Here is a 20272-nt window from a genome sequence, read left to right as displayed (position 1 = left end):
GGACGTCCAGGCGCCGCGTAAACTAAATTTTAGAACATTGGTATTTTGGACAAATTCTTTCATATAACCTGTTGTGCTTGTTTAATAAATAGAATCTAAGTTCATTTCCAAAAAGTTATTTTCCTAAAATTTATTTTGCAAAATTGATCTTTTGAAATGTCATGGAGATGGCTAATGAAATTTTTTATATCATTTAAATATGAAACTGAGTGGACCTGTAGGTAATTACAGTTTTGACCAACCAAGAAAGAGGAATAGTTTCGACATCAATTGAAACAACATAAACGGCTCTCGACTGTGTGCAGTCCAAAAATATCATTGCCCACTTCTCCTACTATACAAAGTTCAACCTAATGAATATCGCAAAAGACTGTTAAGAAAATTATCCATTATGGAACAAGTCATTCATGCCTCTAAACAAGAACAAAACAGCAAGTTCTTTGTACACATTTGATTTCTTAAGCATGCAATAAAAAGCTGATTGTGTTCAACAAAGTTTTACTTTCCTAGTAGTGGTTAAAAAGGGGTAAAAGACAAAGAAAATAATTATTAAGATAGAAGAAACCAAGTTTTCAATCTAAAGTAGGAGGAAGACCTTTGTTTGTATACTTTGTACAGTCAAATGGTCCTACTCCTTGGTTGTTCTTCTTCTTCACCTGACCATCACGAACACACAAAAATATTCTCAAGTTAGTGTCATGAACCAATTTTATGACATCTGGACTGCTTATCTTTTTGAACGATGTGAAAGATTGCAGTGGAGCAACTACTTGATTAGTGGGTAAGTGGTGAAAATTATAGAAAAAAATAAGAGGTGCATTCTACATACTGTTGTAACCTGTCACACTAGTAGAAAAAAGCTAAACTAAAATCAAGTCCTAGCGTTTCAACACATGTTTCCTTTTATCAACGCCTCTTTCAAATCTACGCGAATGGTAATGAGAGAGGGAGAGAGGACTATACCGGAGACCATGGACCTGGTTCAGGAACAGTCTTGTCGGTTGGTGAATGTTGTACACGTCCACTTTTCAGAGTTAAGATTTCCTACATTTGAAACACAAGAGATCCGCTGAGGCATTGCCAAATAATTCTATTTCATATATACGCAATAACAGCAAGTGGATCTTCACTTTATCATCATAGTTTCATTCATATCATTGAGAAATATATACTAGTTTATACCTCCCCAGCCGCCTCAATTGCAGCTAACCATTCGTCAGAAAATGGAACAGCATTTGGAGGCTTTACAATAATAGGATCAGGTTTCTTCTCAGACTTAGCATCCCTGTTGAAGTAGTGAATTATCAGCCAATTCTCAACATTCAACTGCGCTTAAGGAATAGAAGCAGATTACTAGTGGAGACTGGATTTAATTACTTACATTGGTACGGTCTTATCCTTGCCTTCTGATAAATATGTACGATCGCTACTGCTTCCAGAGGCATGGACTTCATTGCTTTCTGATGTCAAATTGTCATCGTCAGGCTGGATATCATCTCTGACTGAGAAAGCCTCGTTCGTGGTCATAGGAGTCCTTGGTTCCTCCTCTCTGGTCACGTATACTACAGGATCAGGAGAGATCTTTATAACTTGAACTTCCACATCTCCATAAGAGCCGAGTTCCTGATCAGTAACCTGAGCACTGGAATCCTTTCCACTTTCTGATGGCAAAGTGTCATCACTCAGGACAGTAAACTCGTCAGGCTGCATATCATCTCTGGCTGAGAATGCCTCTTTCATGAATATCGGAGCTCCTGATTCCTCCTCTCTGGTCAAATATTCTACAGGATCACGAGAGATCTTTGTAACTTGAACCTCACATTCTTCATGAGAGGCTAATTCTTGACCAGTAACCCAAGTACTGAAATCCTTTTCAGTATCTGTCTGGCCTTCAGCTTTTCCAACATAGTTATACACAATACATCCAGAATTTGAATCCTGGCTCGACCTGCCTTCGGAGCTTCTGGAAAAAACGGTGTCCTGATTTAGACTCTCAGGATCTCCAGATAAAGAAGCCGGGGAACCAATTGATTCACTTAGTAGAGTTTTAGGTTTTCCACACTGGTCCATTGCAGTATGGATAGCTTCTAGTTCCAGATATTCTTGATCAGGAATGCCCTTGATAGGAAACTCATCGAGGTCACTAATGAATTCTAACTCAGTAACCAGATTCACCTGTTTCAGATTCAAATTACCATCAGGCTCCTCATCTGAGCTATCTGACTCAGTAACCAGATCCATGTCTTCCAGCTCTGAGTTATCTTCAAGCTCCTCATTTGAATAAGAGAACACTGTGGCAGATACATCTTTTGCTGGACAGCAACGATCTGATGTTTCAAGTTGATCGGTCTGCTTCATTACATAAACATCCTTTACATCAGATGTATCTGCAGCTCTGGAACAGTTATACTGAATATGCTTTTCAGAAGTTAGTTTCTCAGAGCAGGTTTCATGAGATGATTCCAGAGATTTATCCTCCATCTTAACTTCAGCGGAGGTACGCATTAGTAAGTTCACTTGTTCGATGTTTTGTTCATCTGCAGAAGAACCGGTTAAGTAATCTATCTGCATATCAGCGACATCATCTGTATCTGCTCTTTCTTTTCTAGGCAAGACATCTATCTCACGACTGCCCTCTTTCCCTTCAAGGGCTAATTGGCACGAGAAGTGCTGTTCTTCAGATTCTCTAGACCAGTCTTTGCAATCGGAAAATGGACCAACGAAATCAGCCTCACAGTTTGTCTCTGTGCTATCGCTTACTTCAATTCCCTTTTCCGTTTCTACTACAGCCTGACCATCACACTCTATGTTATGACCACACGGAAGAGAGTCCAACACTGCATTTTCCTCAAAACGGCTGCATGATGATTGAACACAATCTGGTGCGTCAGCAGGCCCTGGATCTGAAGTGAGGGAATCTAAAACCTCAGACTGCTTTGCTACATTTTCAGTAGAATGGTTGATAATTAGCACATTGTTTTCTCCAGAAAGGAAATGACTCATCTCGTCTTCATCTCCAGGGTGCACGCATTCCTTTTGTGGTTTTCCATGTACATCCAATGTATCTAAGTCTTCATTGAAAGCGTTCATAGTACATACATCTTCCTCTTGATTGCGGACTTGCAACCGTGGTAACTCATCGCCAGAAGGGCCAGAAGGACCCTGCACCGGAGAATCCATGGAACCTTTGATAAATGGACCTTCTACTGAGCAGAGAGTCTTCCTTTGCTCATCCGTATTATTATCAGACATTCTACTGACCGGCAGCTTACTGCTACTCTGAAAATCTTCGCATTTTGCTGTAGAGATGTTCTCAGATGTACAAATATCACCTATAACGATACATGGATGCTGCAGGCTTTCATTTATCTGGGAACCCTTTGAACAAGACGACACTTCAGATTCTATTTTCCGAGTGCTTTTCAGGCCTATTTTCACCCTTTCTTGAGCAGAGAAACCTGCAGCTGGACCTGAACTGCCGATGTTACCAGTTGCTGACTTGGAGTTAACTCTGGGAACTTTTTCAGAAAATTGAGGTTTTTTGGAGGTAGGGATCAAAGAAAAACGAGAAGCTGAACCAATATCAGACTTTGGAAGCTGATTATGTTTTTCTTCTGCGCTGTGTGACGGTTGAGAACCAGACTGCAAAAATCAGGAATAAGAAGTATGAGAGATTAAGAGCCTAAAACCATAGTTGTAACCCTCAACAAAAGCTAGATTTCAGTACATTTCAATAATATACCTGATCGAAATAGCCAATTGACGGTGACGGCAGTCTTAAACCTGATGGCTTTGCCAGTCGGGAAACTGCAGACTGCGTGTTTCCAACTCTACTATTTTGAGCTAATGCGGTGCCCATATTAGTCAAATCAGAGTCGGCGATATTTGATGCATGAGCAAGCATATCCATATCTGATGTAGTCATAGGGCCATCGTTGGACTTCCCAGCAACAGAATGCTGTGACTTGGATGCTGAAGGAGCTCCTGATGTTTTGGTGATCTAGAGTTCAAGAAAATGCACACGTTATAGTCATGGAAAAGTAACATTCGCTTCAAATTTCTAGTGCATAATCTAATTGATATAATGGTTTGCAGAGGACAGCAATGGTTTACCACATTTCTTCTAGATTGCTTAAGAGAGGGCTTCGGAATTGAACTTCTGCTCGCCAGGCTGGAACTTGTTTTACTCTTTGTGCTGGAAGTGCCTTTCGAGAAGCTTACAGATCCTAAGCTCCTCTGAGAATTACCTGCCGTATCAGAAGAAATAACCAAGGCAATTCGATCATGTAACAATATTTAAAATCTGCCGCAAAGGCAGTTGCTGAAAACGTAAGAAGGAAAAAAACGTTATGAGAGAGGTTCTGTTTAATTACTGCATGTGGACATACTTGACTGAGTAGGTTGACTTAGTTTCGGTTTGCTGGGACTTCGAGTAATCTTTGTCATGTTGTTTGAAACTGGATCAGATTTAGTCTTAGAAACTTTAGATACGCTCGACTCCCTGCTACGTGGTGTTGTTGTATGCACATTTGCAGGTCTTTTCAGGGTTCAAAGAAGTTAAGGTTAAACAAGCAAAAAGAACATAACCAGAAAAGCATGGATGGTAATTGCTTTAACAACCAGTACATTAAGTAAGAAAAGGATATGAAGATGAAGGAGGAGGCCGGGGACAGCCACTGCGTTTGGAACCGCTCCTCAAATCCTGAGCTGAAACTTTTTTCTGTGCCAATAAATGCATTCGACAGTTAGATAGAAAGAAAAAAAAAAGCGCCTAAAAAAACTTATTTTTGCTAGGAAAGGAACACTGTAAGAAACAACTGATCTCCTTCACCAGCTCCATGAAACTCACCATGGAAGAAGATTGGGCTTTAGATGGTGTTGAGTACTTGGGCACAGTGCCAATCACAATCTTCTTCTCTCTCCTTTTACTATTCACAGGCAAGTCGTTAAACAGGTTCTCTTCAAGTGCTTGTAGACCTGGTGAAACATTAGTAAATTTGGAAGCTGACGTTGCCTCCTCCTGAATGGCAGATAACATATCTCCACCAACTAGACAAGCGTTTCCAGTGATTTTAGATAGCTCAGTGGAATCCAAAACACCTGGTTGAAGACCACATTGCCCAGCTTAATAACATAGACCAAACAGGAGAATAAAGGTAAATCCATGAACACTAACAAGTCACCTTCTTCAGTTGAAAAGGCTCTATCCCAAGCTAAGCTTTTCCGCAAGTTGAATCCTGCATTCTTTTTCTTCTTTTTCATCTGTTGTCGCTCCACACTCAATTCAACTTTGCTCCCACTGGTATTCTCCTTGCCTACACTGCCTGTATCAGTACAAGCGCTTGGCTGCTCCACGTTGCTGGTGTTGCCTGTTACTCTCCCTGCAAAATCATTTATCCAATATACACTCCAAGTTTTTAATCAAAGATTCAAAAATATGCTAAAAGGTTTGAGAAGAACATCATCTCTCGGTGAAAGAGCGCGTACCAATTGAAGAAAAAGGAGGACGAGGAGGAACGGCGCGGCTTGATATAGGGATTTGGAGAGGCGAGCAATCTAAATAGCTCTTTTCCCGGCCACCGGAAAACGACGCAACGCCTTTAAACGGCGTGTCTCTCATAAGCCAATTGGATTCGTCTTCTCCAGAGATATCTAACAGATCCTTCTCCATTGCCTACCCTCACTAAGCAACGTCCGAGATCTGAATCCCTAATCGGTATCGCTAAGAGTTTTTCTCTTACTTACACTGATGCGAGAAGCTAAGCTAGTATAGGAAACAGGTAGGGCGTTGTTCGTGGTCGGAATCGTAAATCCGTCGGCCGATGTTGAATAGAATATTCCGGCTTCGTAAGCGGGAAGAAGACGTTGGAAAAAAACTTGAAATTGAAATAAAGATGACAATCGATCGGGTCAGATTGATACACATGAGTTGACTATATTACCCTTTACTCGAATTGGTCTACACTACACAACTTTCTTCAATAGTCTAAGGACGATATCGTCATTTACGCTAAACAATTAGGACGAGTTTCAAGCCCATTACTCGTTATGTGGGCCTTGACCCGACTTTGGTTCTCTTCCTCACTTCGGTCACCACTGATTCTCTATCTATTCGTTTTCCGGTTCGAATTAAACTGGTTCGGTTCGAGGAGCATCAAAGTAAATGTAGGTACGTGACAGTTGTCTAGTAGTATCAATAATGTTGTTCTCTTTTCCCGTTTGAAGGAACAAGCATTCACCAGAGGACAAGCTCTGTTTTATACTGCAAAAGGCAAACTGTGGCCTGTGGGATGGGAAGATAAATAATATAGACAAAGTTTTTGTTATTTTCGTTTCTTCTATTTAGAAGAGAAGAGTGTTAGATATCTTTACTTCCCCAAAAGAAATCAAAAGATCTCTGAGAGCACAAAGAGGTGACACAATGAACAAAGGTTTCTCCTTTACTCTCTTCTTCCTTCTTGATTCTCCAGTTACATTGTATCTTACTTTTATTATTTCTTTCTTCTTTTTTTTTGGAACAGGAGATTCTTCTGATGATTGTCTTCCAAAGTTCTTCAAAGTGTATCTACCTGATGATTCCGGAGATGATCTGGTAAAAACATACACACTTCTCTTCACTCTGTTCTATGTTAGTTTTCTTTGTTTTTTGGTTCAAAGTTGTAGATCCTTTTTTGCAGGACATACCCATTTCTTTCAACAGCTTCTTACCAAAGCCACTACCTGAGTACATAATTGTTAGAAGCATTTATGGAAACATTTGGAAACTGAAGTTGAGGAAACATTGTGGTGATGATGTTGATAAAGTTTCTATGCTTAATGGATGGAAGAGAATAGTAAAGGACGAAGATTTGAAAGGTGGAGAGTTCTTGGCCTTCGAGTTTGATTGCTATCGTCTTTTCAACTTTTGTATTTACGGCCAAGCTACTTGTAAAAGGCTTGGAAGTTCAGTGAAAACCAAAGAGATCACAGATGAATCTGAGGGTGAAGATGGTAAATCTGGTGTTGATGTCATAGTCATTGATGATGATAGTACGGATGATGATGATGATGATGATTCTGTTAGTAGTGGACAAGGTTCTGGTATGGAAGATCAGTCTACAAAAGATATCATAGTTATTGATGAGGATACTACTGATGATGATGATGATGAGACAAGGAGTGGAGTTGAGACAGAGATAATAGAGAAAGGTACAACAGAAATTTTTGTCTTCTGAGTGTCTTTATTTTCATGTGTATTATTAACATTTTTTCTTTAATAGGTTCTTCTGAAGTCTCAACTAAGAGTGACAGTGGAGAAGGAGAATAATGGTCTGGTTCGTGAGATCAAAGTCCATGTTATAAGTGGATGAAGCTCTCTCTCTGTGTTACTTCCAGAATATGTAAGGATGGTAAAAAATCTTAGTAGTAGGTTTAAATCAAGACACTAATCATTTCAGTACTCTGTTATCTATTATATAAATCTACCTCTTGGTGTTGTTTGTGTGTCTGCAACATGCAGTGACAACGGTCTAATACTAAATAATCATGTTGTGTTATATATTGTTTGTTCTTGAGTTTGTACAATGCAAGGTTGGGTTGATAATCTCAATGACATTATAGTACAATCACAATGTTACCAAAGCTTCAGGGCTGTTCAAACCTTAAAGTTTACGTAAGAAGAATGTTTCTGTTTCAAAAAAACAAAAAAAAAACATAAACATAAGAAGAATGTTGTGGTTGACAGAAAAACAGAAATCACAAGGAGAACAGAAAAGATGTTCAACAGTTATCCACTAGATTCTTGTCAATATCCAGCTTAAAGCTGCAGATATTATGTTTGTACTCCAGACTTATCAAGCTAACAACATGGAACTCTAGTCAAAGGATATCACTGAGTGGAGCTCAAGGACTCGTTGATAATTTGAATGATCAATTACTAACATCTACCACCCGCTGAAACAACTAATAGAACACTTACTTAGCATAGATTTTGTTTGGTATGCATGTCCAGTCACAATAGCTAACTCAACCGAAGCCAAGACTTACCTGGTATAAGGTCACACTGCACATCTTTAGTACCATAGAGCGAACTTATGGCCTTTAACCATTAAAAAGTATATATAACCAGAAAGATAAGGAAAGGACCGGCTGCTCCGTGTTTTAGTTGCTTGTAAGGAAGCAAACACTAACTAGGAAAGGAACATTGTAAGAAACAACTGATCAACCTCATTAGCTCCACTACAGTTTTCCTTAGTTTCATTTTTGTTTTGCAATGTTTTGAGTAAACTAGATCCCACCGTACCTTTTAGGATTTTTTGGAGTGTCATAGTACCATCGCGTCGACAGAAAATCGAACATGGGACCTCCGGCATTCGTCTGTGATAATGGAAACCACAAGGATGCAAGCCCTTCTCTTTCCTTAGTTTCATGTACAGTTATATCTCAAAAATATGAATTTGTTGTCACAGTGAACCACTGACCACTTGTAAATTTGGAAGCTAACATTGACTCTATGAACTTTGAACTCTTCCTAAACGTCAAGTATCAGATTACCCACCAGTTTTCCAAGTATTTTCAGTCCTACTAGCTGAACCTGAGACCAAACCTATGAACGTAGACCCATTTCTTGTTTTCGTGGGCTTTGTGGGCCTTGGCGCTAATTTTTGTTCCTTTTTTTTGGTTCAGTAATTTTTGTTGTCAGGACGAATTAAGTTGCATTTAGTGAAAGCGCGTGAGGTAATGGTCTGTATACTATTTGAAGGAAAAAAAACAGAGAAACAGAGTGCAGTCTCTGTTTTCACAATTTTCCTACAAATGTAGAAAAAAACCCTTTGAATCTAAGCCATTCGAACACGAAACCTAGAATCCCAAGAACTTATCTCATCTTCAACCCCCAAAATAAACTCTCTTCTTTTTTTGTGTGGAGGCGAACAAAGATCAGCACAAAGAGAGACACACAATGAAGAAAGGTTTCTCCTTTACTGTCTTCTTCCCTTCTTGATTCTCCATTTGAAATGTAGCATAGCCTCTCTTATAATTTCTTCAGTATCAGGTGATTCTTCTGATGGTCGTCTTCCAAAGTTCTTCAAAGTGTACTTACCTAACGACTCAGGAGACGATCTGGTAAAAAAAAAAAAGACACTTTCTCTTCACTCTGTTTTTCTTTTTCTAGGGTTTGAAACTTGTAGATCTTCTTGCAGGAGATACCTGTCTCGTTCAACAGCTGTTTACCGAGCTCTGTTCCTAAGAGCGTAACCGTTACAAACATCAACGGACACGTTTGGAAACTGAAGTTGAAGAAACTTAGTGGCGATCCTGAGAAGTTCTCTATGGTTGATGGGTGGAAGAGGATCGTTAAAGACGAAGATCTGAAAGGAGGAGAGTTCTTGGCTTTCGAGTTCGATGGCTCTCGTCTCTTCAACTTCTGTGTTTACGGCCAAGCCACGTGTAAAAAGCTTGGTAAGTCCGCAGAGGTTGAAGAAGATGAATCTGATGATGACGATGATGATGATGTCATTGTTATCGACGACGACGATGATGATGATGACGATGATGATGAAGTTGATGATGAGGATGTTGATGTTGATGTTGAGGCTGATGATGTCGATGATGGTATGGAGGCTGATGGTGATGATGATCATAGGCAGCTTCTGGATGATCCGGATAGCCCGTCCTTTACTGTGATCCTGAACCCGAAGAAAAAGAGCCAACTGGTAATGATTATTAAATATCTTTTCACACTTTGCTTTGGTTTATATATGTTTGTGCTTTTGTGTATTATGTATGATGTGTGTTTCTTTCGTCATGCATGCAGCTCATCCCATCTCACATTATGAAAGACTACAACTTACACTTTACTGAGAGAATAACTATCGTCGACCCGCTCGTGCCCAAGTTCGGGACGTTGGAGAGGAAAATCAAGCTTCAGGATAACGGATGTCTGTTCGTCAAGGGCTTTGGAAGTGTCTTCAGAAGGAACAACGTGAAGACTACTGATACGATTATATGCGAGGTGAAGAAGAATGGCAATGATGTAGCTCACATTCTCAAGGTCCACATTGTTAGAGGATTATGATGATGAGTCTCTCTCGGTTTATGTATGTGGCTTTGTGAGTCTTGTTGGCATGTGTGTGTGTGTGTGTGTGTGTTTAGCACCATATTATGTAAGGATGCTTTTATGATTTGGTTTTATAGCTATGGATTGTGTTGTTAGAGATGTTTGCAACTTAACTATGTGTTAAAGACGTTTTTTATTAGGATTTCCTGAATCTCATCACTCTGTTTATTTCTCTAGCAATTAAACCCATGTTGATGTTGTCTATACATACCATGTTGTCTCGCTGCCTGTAACTATATCGTGTCTTGTGTTGTTTGGTTATAACAAGTAAAATTCTCACAGTATATTCATACAAATAGATTGCATTGAGTTTGAACAAGGTTATCCGAATCAGTCTCAGAGACATCATAGTAATATGACAAATGGGGTTTGGGTTTCTGTTTTGTAAGTACCCCCTGGCTTATATGTTACAAATCAAAAGAAGAATGAGAAGCAAACAATGGCAAATAGAGTGCAATATATTTTAGGGATTGGCCCTTCCACAGTCAAGTTCAAAGTTTTCCAACTTTCAGCGATGTTTGGAACCTGCACGTTCACGTAAGAAGAATGTTGTTACTCACAGTTTTTATATGACCTTTAAAAACTATTGACAGAAGAAGATAAGACACGAGGAGAATAATGCTAAAAACTCTGTATCATTCTTCTGCCTATTAGCTAATCATTTCTCATTCTACTTTCAAGTTTAGCCCATCAAGATTCATACTACTATAAAAGCATCTCAAACTGTAGGGATCTTCCATCAAATTTGGGTTCTTTTCTTGTGGAGTATAAGCAAAGGGTTCTTTTCTTGTGGAGTATAAGCAAAACGTGTTAAACATGATGAGGAAACTGCAACTTGTGTGCTGGGAAAAAGATGAGCTGAATGATATTGCGTCCTAAAAACTCGTACCTTGAGTGTGGCGGAAGAATCAGGACGCTATGGTGGTGGTTGTGAGCGGTTAATGTCATGGTGGTGATGAGATGCGTACTCAGATGGGTGGATGACATAGAGACCGGGCATATTCAGATTGAGGAAGGGCAGAGAAGGATGAAGAGTAGCAGTGGATGAAGAAGGCGGGTGTGTAGCTGAGTGTGAGAATCCTGATGATGCTGCATTTGATAGCAGTGGCGTTGCTGTAGCTGTTGTGGCCGTTCCACCACTGGGCTGATCTTGCGGTTGCCATGTCCTGGCAGGGAAGCTTTGGGGAGACCTTGGCATAAAACCTTCCTTTGGTGTTCTTTCCTGGAGAAAAGAAATGATTTTTTTAGCGCAGAGTAGTATTCATTGACATCGTCAAGTATTTCAGTTTGATGATAAGCCTATATCACGACAAAGAACTAACAAGCAATAACACAACACTAACAGGCAAAAACATAAAACTCTGCTCAAAGTACTTAACTGATCAAATATCACAACGGTAACCAGTATTCTAAAAATCAATAATCCTGTACAAGCCGCCTAACCACCGCCTAACGATTTTTAGAACATTGACAGTAACCACTTGCTGAATATCTAATTGCAGAAGTTACTCATAAGTCGACCAAAGTTTGCTAAGTTTCAAAACTCATATGTAATATGCTGTTCTAGTTATGGACAGAAGCAACAGAAGATTGTGCACGTTGTAGATGCGTGGCAGTGACACCAGTTGGATATAAAGAGATGGTATTTAGTATTTACCATGGGTGAAAAGAACGCAGAAGGATGGACATGCCGGTTAATAAGGTGGTCTGAACCCCTTTTCAAGAAATTGAAAGGTGTATCACATGTCGATGCAGCCATGTGGTTCTCCATCTGTTTATCAAATGGATGAGTTTCTTTATGAACCAAGAAAGAACCATGAGAACTCGAGCTAGTTAATGGGAAAAAATAGCTTTGAGTTGCAGACTGCGATGTGATATGGTCAAGAAACATTGATATTAAAGCAAACTAAATCATATTTGGTGAGGGAAAAAAGGCACCTTGGAGTTCCTTCCACATACGACATTGTTAAGGTTTTGCTTTGGGCTATCTCCCAGTGAAAGAGAGATTCCCAAGTTGAGGTCGAGCTTAGCATTAGCTATATAAGGAAATTAGAAAACACCTTAACAAGTTAGTCGTAGCTTCACACACACTGAGAAGAAATATCCAGGATGGCAGAAAAACCTGCACAGCATCGACCAGTTTAACAAGCAAGGAACGGAGCATCAATTACATTACCTGCCGCTGGAATAATCCTGGGTGCATGAGGCTCGATTAAAGAAGCAGCCTCCCTTCCATTCCATTTTGTGGCTATCGCCTTGTCATAAGCCCTGATTCCATAGAAGAATATGAGCAATTAGTTAGTATGAAAGACACCATCTCAATTCAAGTTTACGATCAATAAGAGCATGCAGCTTATACCCAGATGACAATGACCCCAAGATCGCTAATAACTGTATCATAACCATCAGAATTTGTGGATATAACTCATAATCACAAATGGGTTTTCTGCTAGTGGTCTAACAGAGATTTGTTCACATGAACGAAAGATAACAAACTCTTCATCTACGGCACTTCGCTCATTTTAGCAATGGCTTTAAGCACAATCAGACAAAACCACGAAGGACACAGCATGTGTAAAGGACAAAAATTTAGATCCCTAGAGAAGTTGATTACATGTTTCCATTTAACTGCTCCATTTGAGCTCCTCCCCATCCGCCAATCTTCGGCAAATTAGCTCCTTGATATCTTGAATTATTCCTCGAGAAACCAGAGCTCTGACGCCGAAGTACTTGCACAACTTCCTCTTTGGCAAGATTCGCCATCTGCAAAGTTGGAAAACCAGATAAGAACACACATCAAAGCATGCAAGTCTTCATTACATTTTCGACATCTTAGTCAAAACCTGCTTGAGATCCTCTTCATAGTCGCTGATAACGAAATTGATGTCAGCCTCCAAACCCCTGAACTTGACAGCAGCTCGATCATACGCCCTGCACCAAAGGATATTCAAACATGAACTTATTGAACACCCATATTCTTGTACCATAAGCAGAAACAGTTGAGATATCAATTAGATCATACAAAACAACATAAGTTGTTACCTAGCTGCAGCATGGGCAGTGTCAAATCCACCTGTTGAATTCAAAAGAGTGAAACTTCATTAGAGAGTTAAGAGCACAGAAGAAATCAAGCTGACGGTGGTAAAACTTCATTACCTAAATAAACTTGTTTACCGCAATCCCTGCAACAAAGAAAATTTGACAGAAGGAAAAGATTATTACAAGATCTAAAGTGTCTCACGAGGAACACATCAACAACTCATCCAAGACCAATCAAAGAGAAGCAGGTTTACCAGATATGTGACTCCCATCTGCCTGTCCTCCTATAGAAAGTGACGCCTCTATACTGAGAACTCTTTGACCTAGGCCCTCTCCTGCTCTTCTTCACCGGCTGTGCTGGTGGCTGCATCACCCTCGCAGCGTCTCGGCCTTGATTCCCTCTCTGAAAAGAAATATCAACGGAGCTCCTGGAACTCTGTCCGCTCGAATCCCCAAAGCTCGCACCTTTCTCAATAGGGAAAAACTCCTTAGTCATCACCTCACTTCTTCCTTCTTCATCTTCTCGACCTCCTCCTTTCAGTATCTCAAACTGAAACTTCACGGCGGGTGTGGAACACAGCTCCTCTTCACCATCGATGCAGCTGGACGCCTCGGCATTGACTAGCGAAGAGTTCGACGTCACTGATTCATCCATCTGATTCAAAACAGCACCGGAAACCTCCTTTGAGTCGACGTCGAGATTGAGATCCAGCATCAATCTCAAAAAAGTCAGCAAAAAGCTTCACACAAATACTAATCGTCAAAACCTTTTGCACAGATACGATCAAAGCCTATCCACTAATCCGATGAACTGACTCAGCGATCGATCGCCGTCGAATTGAAATGAACAGAGATCGGAAGAAAATCACATTACATGGGGTCGGAATCTTCACGAGCAGAGGAGGAGAATCAACAGGAGATTAGATTCTTAAATTAATCAAAACGCGGCCTGGGTTGAACGGCGAGGATAGAGGATGATTTACAGATGATGACGGAGAGATACTAAGGAGACATGGATGGCGATGAGAGTTGAAAGAGAAGGCGACTGACTAGGCTTCGCCGGAGGAGGAAGAGATTATCGTCTCGTCGGGAATGATGATGGGACTTGGGTCAGTGGCAACATATAATAAATATTCGCTTCCATCTTTCTCGGCAATTGGATACCGGTTATCCCGGTTCCATGGGGGTAAAGTGCCAACGTGCTACTCGTTTTGCTTTCTTTAACATGGTGTAGAATTTAAATTAGTGTTAAGAAACTGAAGCGTGATTCTAGCTTTTACTCAAGTGCTTCACTAAATGTGTGTTTAGCTTTTTCTGATTTCGTTACCGAAGCTAACTAAGTCATTAATTAGTAGTAATTGCTAGTTATCACCAAAATCGAAAAGGAAAAAACACGAATCTAGTCGTTCATAACTTTGAAGACGTTTTCATTTATGAGCGGGTCCTATATTTACAGATATGTCGTTCTCACCAAAAAGATATGTCTCGTGATTATTGATTTAAATAGATTCCAACTAATGTAAGAAATGGGTTATATAAACTAAAAATAACTGCATGCACTCATGTATAAACTAGTTTCTTTTAAAATGTGATTATTTCAAAAAATAATGTACAAAATATGGATTCTACTAAGACGATCGTGAAGAAAGTGAGTTTCACTAACATATCAGATTGATAATTATAGTGTTTCTTATTTGATATAGTTATGAAATTTTGATTTTTCTTATTGGTTCGATAATTACACACACATTAGCTTAAGGTGTTTTATAGTTGATTAGGTAAATTGTCATATATTTTTCACTGACAGTCAAATTTCAGCGGTTAGAAATGAAACATATGCTTTGTACAAAATGTATAAACAATATCAAGTTTACAGAAAATCACATATACATCAATTTTATGTCATTACTTTATAAATTCTAACTGAATATCTATAAATAACATATGATTTGATTTAGTAATAACCAGGGCTGGCCCGTCCAACGGACGAGATGAAAATTTAAAAACATTTAAACAGTTAGAATGAATGTTTTTAATATAAATTTGTATCATATAAAAATATACATATTAGTTAAATATTGTACATGTTAATGTATTTGAATACTAAATAGACTATGAAGCTACCAATATTTGCTTTGATTACTGTTGAACGAACTATGTAAATTAAATTGGTTGGTAAGATGTTAGTACAAAACTATATGTCATGTCTTGGGATTTTTGATCTTATACCATCTTTCTTTTGAGGTTGGAACATTCATCGGGTTTAGTTGTACGTGGTTGTTGTTTTGATTAAATTATTTAAAGTAGTTTTCTTTTTATGGTTATATACATGCAGGTTTCCTTTTTCTTTATTTGGCCAAATATTGAAAATTATAAATATACTCTACCACTAAAAATATTTCTATGTATATATAATTTTTTAAAAAATATTATTCAATGTTTATTTCACCATGATTAGGACAATAAGTTGAATATATCTTAGACCACAAATCATAAATATTCTCAGTCTTATACATTTTGTTCTTCAAATTATTGTTACTTTTATTTCCTTTTATACATTTCTCATAATATATATGTATGCATCCATAATACTTTTTAAAAATGATTTTTCATTAACTAATGTATTTATTGTAGTTTTAAATATATTATAGTTTTTATGCACTTGATTAATTTTTTTTGGCATTGGTGGTATTTGAAGTGGTTGAGAACCTGAATGGATATTTACTTTCATAAAGTTTTTGGTGTATGTTTAAAAATAAAAATTTGTAAAGGCTTTTAAATCATATGAATATAATATTCAATACACTACTGTTGACTGTTTATATACTTAAAATTCTGACGTAGGTAATTGCAAATTTGCTGAACTCTTAGATTCATTGCTACTTTATAAATTATCACAGGATGAGGTACATAGGGTAAAGATTGCTTTGATGATAATATAACGTCCATATCGTAATGTGTGTGTTTTTTTTAATCTACTATGTATTAAGAAATAATTAACACATTCATCAATAATATTAAAGAGTAAAAAGTTCTGTCAATTGTTCATAGTATAAGTTCAAAGTTAAACTTAAGCCCAACCAAAGAAATAAAACCCAGTACCGATAAGCTCAAGTGATGCGCCGCGTTTCACAGAAGATGGACACATGTCGGCCTGTCAGAGAGTGATTTTTCACGTGGATAGCTTAGGAGAGAGGCAAACATTTTTTTATATATATAGATGTTTCTCTTCAAGTTCTACAACAATGCAATTGGCCAGGTACACTTCAAACCAAAAAGAAATGAAAGAAGCCATATACATAATTAACTCGCATCTAATCTTATGGCTTGAGTCTAGCTCGAAAGTAGTGTGAAACAAAGAGATTAAAGCAGCGAAGAAACTGCAGGTAGGGTTTACAAGGGTAATCATAAAGTGAAACAAAATTCTTTAGATAATTAGACGCAGGCTCCGAATAGAGAAAGTGGATCAAGCGTTGCAGTATCTAGCGGATCTAGCAGATCGAGTGGAACAAGAGTGGATCTAGCGTATCGAATGGTACAAGTGTGGATCAAGCGTATCGAGTGGTACAAGTGTGGATCAAGCGGATCTAGCGGTTCAAAACATATGTTTGAATGGTAAAAGTGGATATAAATAGTACAAAGTACTGTACAAATTTAAATTAATGTATATTAATATTTATTATACTATTTATTTTCATAATTAAGAAGAATTATTCTTAAAATACTTTATAAATAAATAAAATTTATTCACAATTTAATATAAAATTATTTTAAACATATATATTATTATTATTAGTTTTAAAATTAAATATTTATCTTATTTTGGATGATTTTAAAATTTTAGTTATATTTATTTATTTATTGATTTAATAGATCTTAATATATATTAAATAAATCTTAATATATATTTTTAACAATGATAAACTTATACATAAATAAATTTAAAGTATATATTAGTAGAATGATGAATTTAAAATATATTTTAACTATGATAAATTATATAATATTACTTTATTATAAATTATAATAATTTATTATATGTTAAGAAAAAAAACACTTGTACCACTCCAAATATGAAGGGTGTTTACTGTTACTAGTGGTTGTTAGGTTTTCTTTACAAAATGAACCACTTGTGGATCAGATTTTTTTTAAAGTGAGACATACACTTTTGTTATTATTTTTCTTGAATGTCAAATTTTAGGTGGATGCTTCACAATGGTTTAGGAACCACTTTTGTTCCATCTCCCATTCGAACTCGCATTCGTTCTTCTTTTGCAAAGCGACAAAGCTTAGCTACTCACCTAAGTAGTTAGGTAAAAGCTTCGCTCAGTTTTCACATGGATCGGCGCCGGTGCTTTGGCCCCTTAATGCATCGAGAGTTCGAACTCAGGTTACAGTCCAACATTGAAATGACCTCAAAAATATCGTTGCTTATAGACGAATCTCATTTTTTTTAATGTTTTATTATAGTGGGGTAGGTCAAATGATAATGTCGACACCCTTTAGCCGGTTGCCAAAAGTGGAATGTCAGAAAAATCTCGAAGATCATGAATCTTAACAAATAGAATATAGCCACGTCTACAACAGAGATTGCGCCCCAGCCACTTCTCATTCTCAGGTCAAAGTCTTCGTCATCTGTCTATCTAATCTGACGGCCCACGTCCGTTTTTTACTTTCCTGAAATTTAGGAGTTCTACCTTATTTTTTCTAAGATTTCTACTGTTTTTTTTTTTAAAAACCAATGCACTTATATAGTTTCATTTTCATGCAATTTCTTTACTATCAATTCTCTCGTATAGTCATTTTTAAGTTTTTATCACAAAATAACTTTTTTTAAAAAAAAGATCAAAATAGTCTCTTTTTATTTTAGAAATTTTTACTTTTATTTTTTATTTTTAAAAATTTGAAACTTTATCCCCAAAACCTCATCTCTTAACTCTAAACTCTAAGTCTATATTAGTTAACCATAGGATAAAAATACATTTTTACTCTTTAATAAAATTTATTTTTATTATTTTCTTCTTTGAGTGATGTTTTTTTGTCAAAAACTTAAAAAGTCTATGCCAGAGAATTTTTCATTCTTTATTTTTACATGTGTCACGATTTGCATAAATTATTGTTGCCTAAATGTCAAAGTGTAATTCGATTTCTGGAGTCGTAGACTAAGGATTATACTTATAAAATTTTCCTTTTATTATAATATTATAGTTACATTGAGATTTATCGTATATATGGGTATAATGGTGATATATATGTTGGACATAAACCACCACTAAATATTATGAAGAAATTATAAAAAATAGTATAAAATTAATCTCTAACATATAATTCTGTAGTCAAAACAAATAATAATAGTATTGCTCCCACCTCTTTACAGCCACGGTGTTGAACCGCCAGTGTCTTGCCAACTCTGTACAAGTTCTTCTTATTACCAGCTTCTTACTGTTGCAGACTTTCATTTAATAGTGTTCTCAGGACAAGTACGCATTGTACCGTGTTGACATCAATTATTTTTTTTACTAAATATATCAATCATTTTTCATTTGTGGACTATGATAAAAAAATTGATGGTACTATAGATATCTGAAATTTAAAATTTAGATAAAACTAATATTAAAATTCCTTTGTTTAGTATTTTAAATCATATGTTATAATATCCTTTTCATGTTGGTGTCATTTTCGTAGGAATTATTATCATTCGTATCTTTAAATTATAATATGTTAACCATATAAGGTAGACGAGGTTGAGTTGAAGACGTGGACGCCGTCCTGCCCGTTAAAGGAAATAGTTTTTTTTTCTTTGGCAAGCTCTCCATACCTAATATATATCATAGATACTGTTATCATGGTTTTCCACAATGTCCAAAACCACATGGTTACTATACCGAGGATAATGTTATAAATGAAATGTCTATAACCGGTCCGGTCCATAACCGGCCCAATGCTAGAGAGAGTCGCCAAACCCTAGTTTCCTTTTATCTCTTGGTTTATGATTTGTATTCTTTCTATATTTGTATTTCTTTTCTTTACTCTTTCCATTATTCTATGACGGTGTAACTCCCTATATATAAAGGGCTCCTTATGTTTATGAATAATACAGAAACATATAGATTCTATTCTCTAGTTTCACAACACGTTATCAGCACAATAGCTCTAAGAACCTTAAGCTAAAATCCTGAGACCTAAAACCCTAATTCCCCGGCGATAAACCCTACCGACGATCACGAACCCTAAGCTCGATACTCAGCCTGTTCCTGTTCGTGATCTGTCCTCAGCACGCGACCTCAGTTCGTCCTCAGCACGCGACCTCAGTCTGTCCTCAGTTCGCGACCTCAGTCCGTTCGCGAGACACGATCTCAGCCTGTTCGACGCGACCCGATAGCAGCTTGCTCCCGTTCGCGATAGGCGACCTCAGTCCACTCCAGCACGATCGCGACCCGATAGCAGCTCGATACCGTTTGTGACCCGACGATCTCAGCTCGATACTCGACGCGATCAGCTCCAGCTCGCGACGATCAGCAAGCAATCCGTTCGCGGCTCTTCTCTAGTTGGAGGTCCATTCAACCCGTCTTGAGGTTAAGGTAAAACTAAACCTAAGAACCAAACCCTAAGACAATAGACCCAAACCTTAAAACCTGAATTTGAATCTCATTGTTTGATCTAAACTGAAACCCTAATACCCTAAAGCCTAGCCGCACGTATGCACAATGCATACCATGCAAACCCTAATTTGAAATCGAAATTGATTTGATTGTTTATGTGATTGAATGTTTTGAATCTGATTATGATCACATAGAACCGATTGCTAAGATTGATTAATCTCATTCTTGAATTTGGTTGTTTGAATTGATGATCCAATTGAATGAATTAAGGTTTAGGAAATCGCCTAGGTTTATGTTGTTCTCATCTTGTTTAAAACTTAATCTGACCGGCCTGGTTAAATTGAAACCCTAATTGATTGAATATGATCATTAGGTTGATAGTAACTAAATTCCTTGATGCATTGATTGATTGTTTGATTGAGGTTTCATGTTTCCATGATCACTTAGAAACCGTTCTTGCTAGGATGAATAACCGATTGCATTAAGATCATATAGAAACCGTTTGATAAGATTGTTCATACCCTTGTCCGTGCGG

The 20272-nt window shown here is 37.5% G+C and overlaps 3 protein-coding genes across 6 annotated transcripts; 1 reads left to right on the top strand and 2 right to left on the bottom strand.

The window, feature by feature from the left end:
- Positions 1-367: 367 nt before the first annotated feature.
- On the bottom strand, positions 368-5963 carry LOC106416746. The gene is made up of 11 exons (XM_013857655.3): positions 5488-5963; positions 5184-5381; positions 4850-5100; positions 4647-4720; positions 4389-4546; positions 4114-4247; positions 3743-4000; positions 1382-3642; positions 1183-1285; positions 964-1044; positions 368-656 (listed from the first exon to the last, which is right to left on the bottom strand). The coding sequence occupies exons 1-11, from the start codon at positions 5669-5671 to the stop codon at positions 573-575; spliced, it is 3786 nt and encodes a 1261-aa protein (XP_013713109.2). The 5' UTR covers positions 5672-5963; the 3' UTR covers positions 368-572.
- A 262-nt stretch (positions 5964-6225) lies between these two features.
- LOC106417607 (B3 domain-containing protein At5g60130) lies at positions 6226-10252 on the top strand. 3 transcript variants are annotated; one of them, XM_022710084.2, is made up of 5 exons: positions 6226-6431; positions 6522-6592; positions 6678-7074; positions 9460-9692; positions 9794-10252. In XM_022710084.2, exons 1-5 carry the CDS (start codon positions 6422-6424, stop codon positions 10052-10054), a joined length of 972 nt encoding a protein of 323 aa, XP_022565805.2. In that variant the 5' UTR covers positions 6226-6421; the 3' UTR covers positions 10055-10252. The 3 variants fall into 3 exon arrangements, with proteins under 3 accessions (XP_022565805.2, XP_013713842.1, XP_013713841.1); XM_013858388.3 differs by lacking the exons at positions 6226-6431; positions 6522-6592; positions 6678-7074 and adding exons at positions 8769-8948; positions 9032-9102 and having other exon boundaries at positions 9180-9692; XM_013858387.3 differs by lacking the exons at positions 6226-6431; positions 6522-6592; positions 6678-7074 and adding exons at positions 8780-8948; positions 9026-9102 and having other exon boundaries at positions 9180-9692.
- Positions 10253-10380: 128 nt separating this feature from the next.
- Positions 10381-14255, bottom strand: LOC106418682 (AP2-like ethylene-responsive transcription factor TOE2). 2 transcript variants are annotated; one of them, XM_013859430.3, is made up of 11 exons: positions 14010-14255; positions 13390-13790; positions 13253-13278; positions 13139-13169; positions 12940-13027; positions 12711-12859; positions 12273-12364; positions 12035-12132; positions 11754-11867; positions 10986-11318; positions 10381-10621 (listed from the first exon to the last, which is right to left on the bottom strand). In XM_013859430.3, the coding sequence occupies exons 2-10, from the start codon at positions 13788-13790 to the stop codon at positions 11013-11015; spliced, it is 1305 nt and encodes a 434-aa protein (XP_013714884.1). In that variant the 5' UTR covers positions 14010-14255; the 3' UTR covers positions 10381-10621; positions 10986-11012. The 2 variants fall into 2 exon arrangements, with proteins under 2 accessions (XP_013714884.1, XP_013714881.1); XM_013859427.3 differs by having other exon boundaries at positions 13390-14255.
- Between the last annotated feature and the right edge of the window lie 6017 nt (positions 14256-20272).

This window comes from Brassica napus, chromosome C9, assembly GCF_020379485.1.
Source record: "Brassica napus cultivar Da-Ae chromosome C9, Da-Ae, whole genome shotgun sequence".
Taxonomy (NCBI): domain Eukaryota; kingdom Viridiplantae; phylum Streptophyta; class Magnoliopsida; order Brassicales; family Brassicaceae; genus Brassica; species Brassica napus.
The sequence above is the reverse complement of the archived record's forward strand: the minus strand, read 5'-3'. Positions and strand labels throughout refer to the sequence as shown.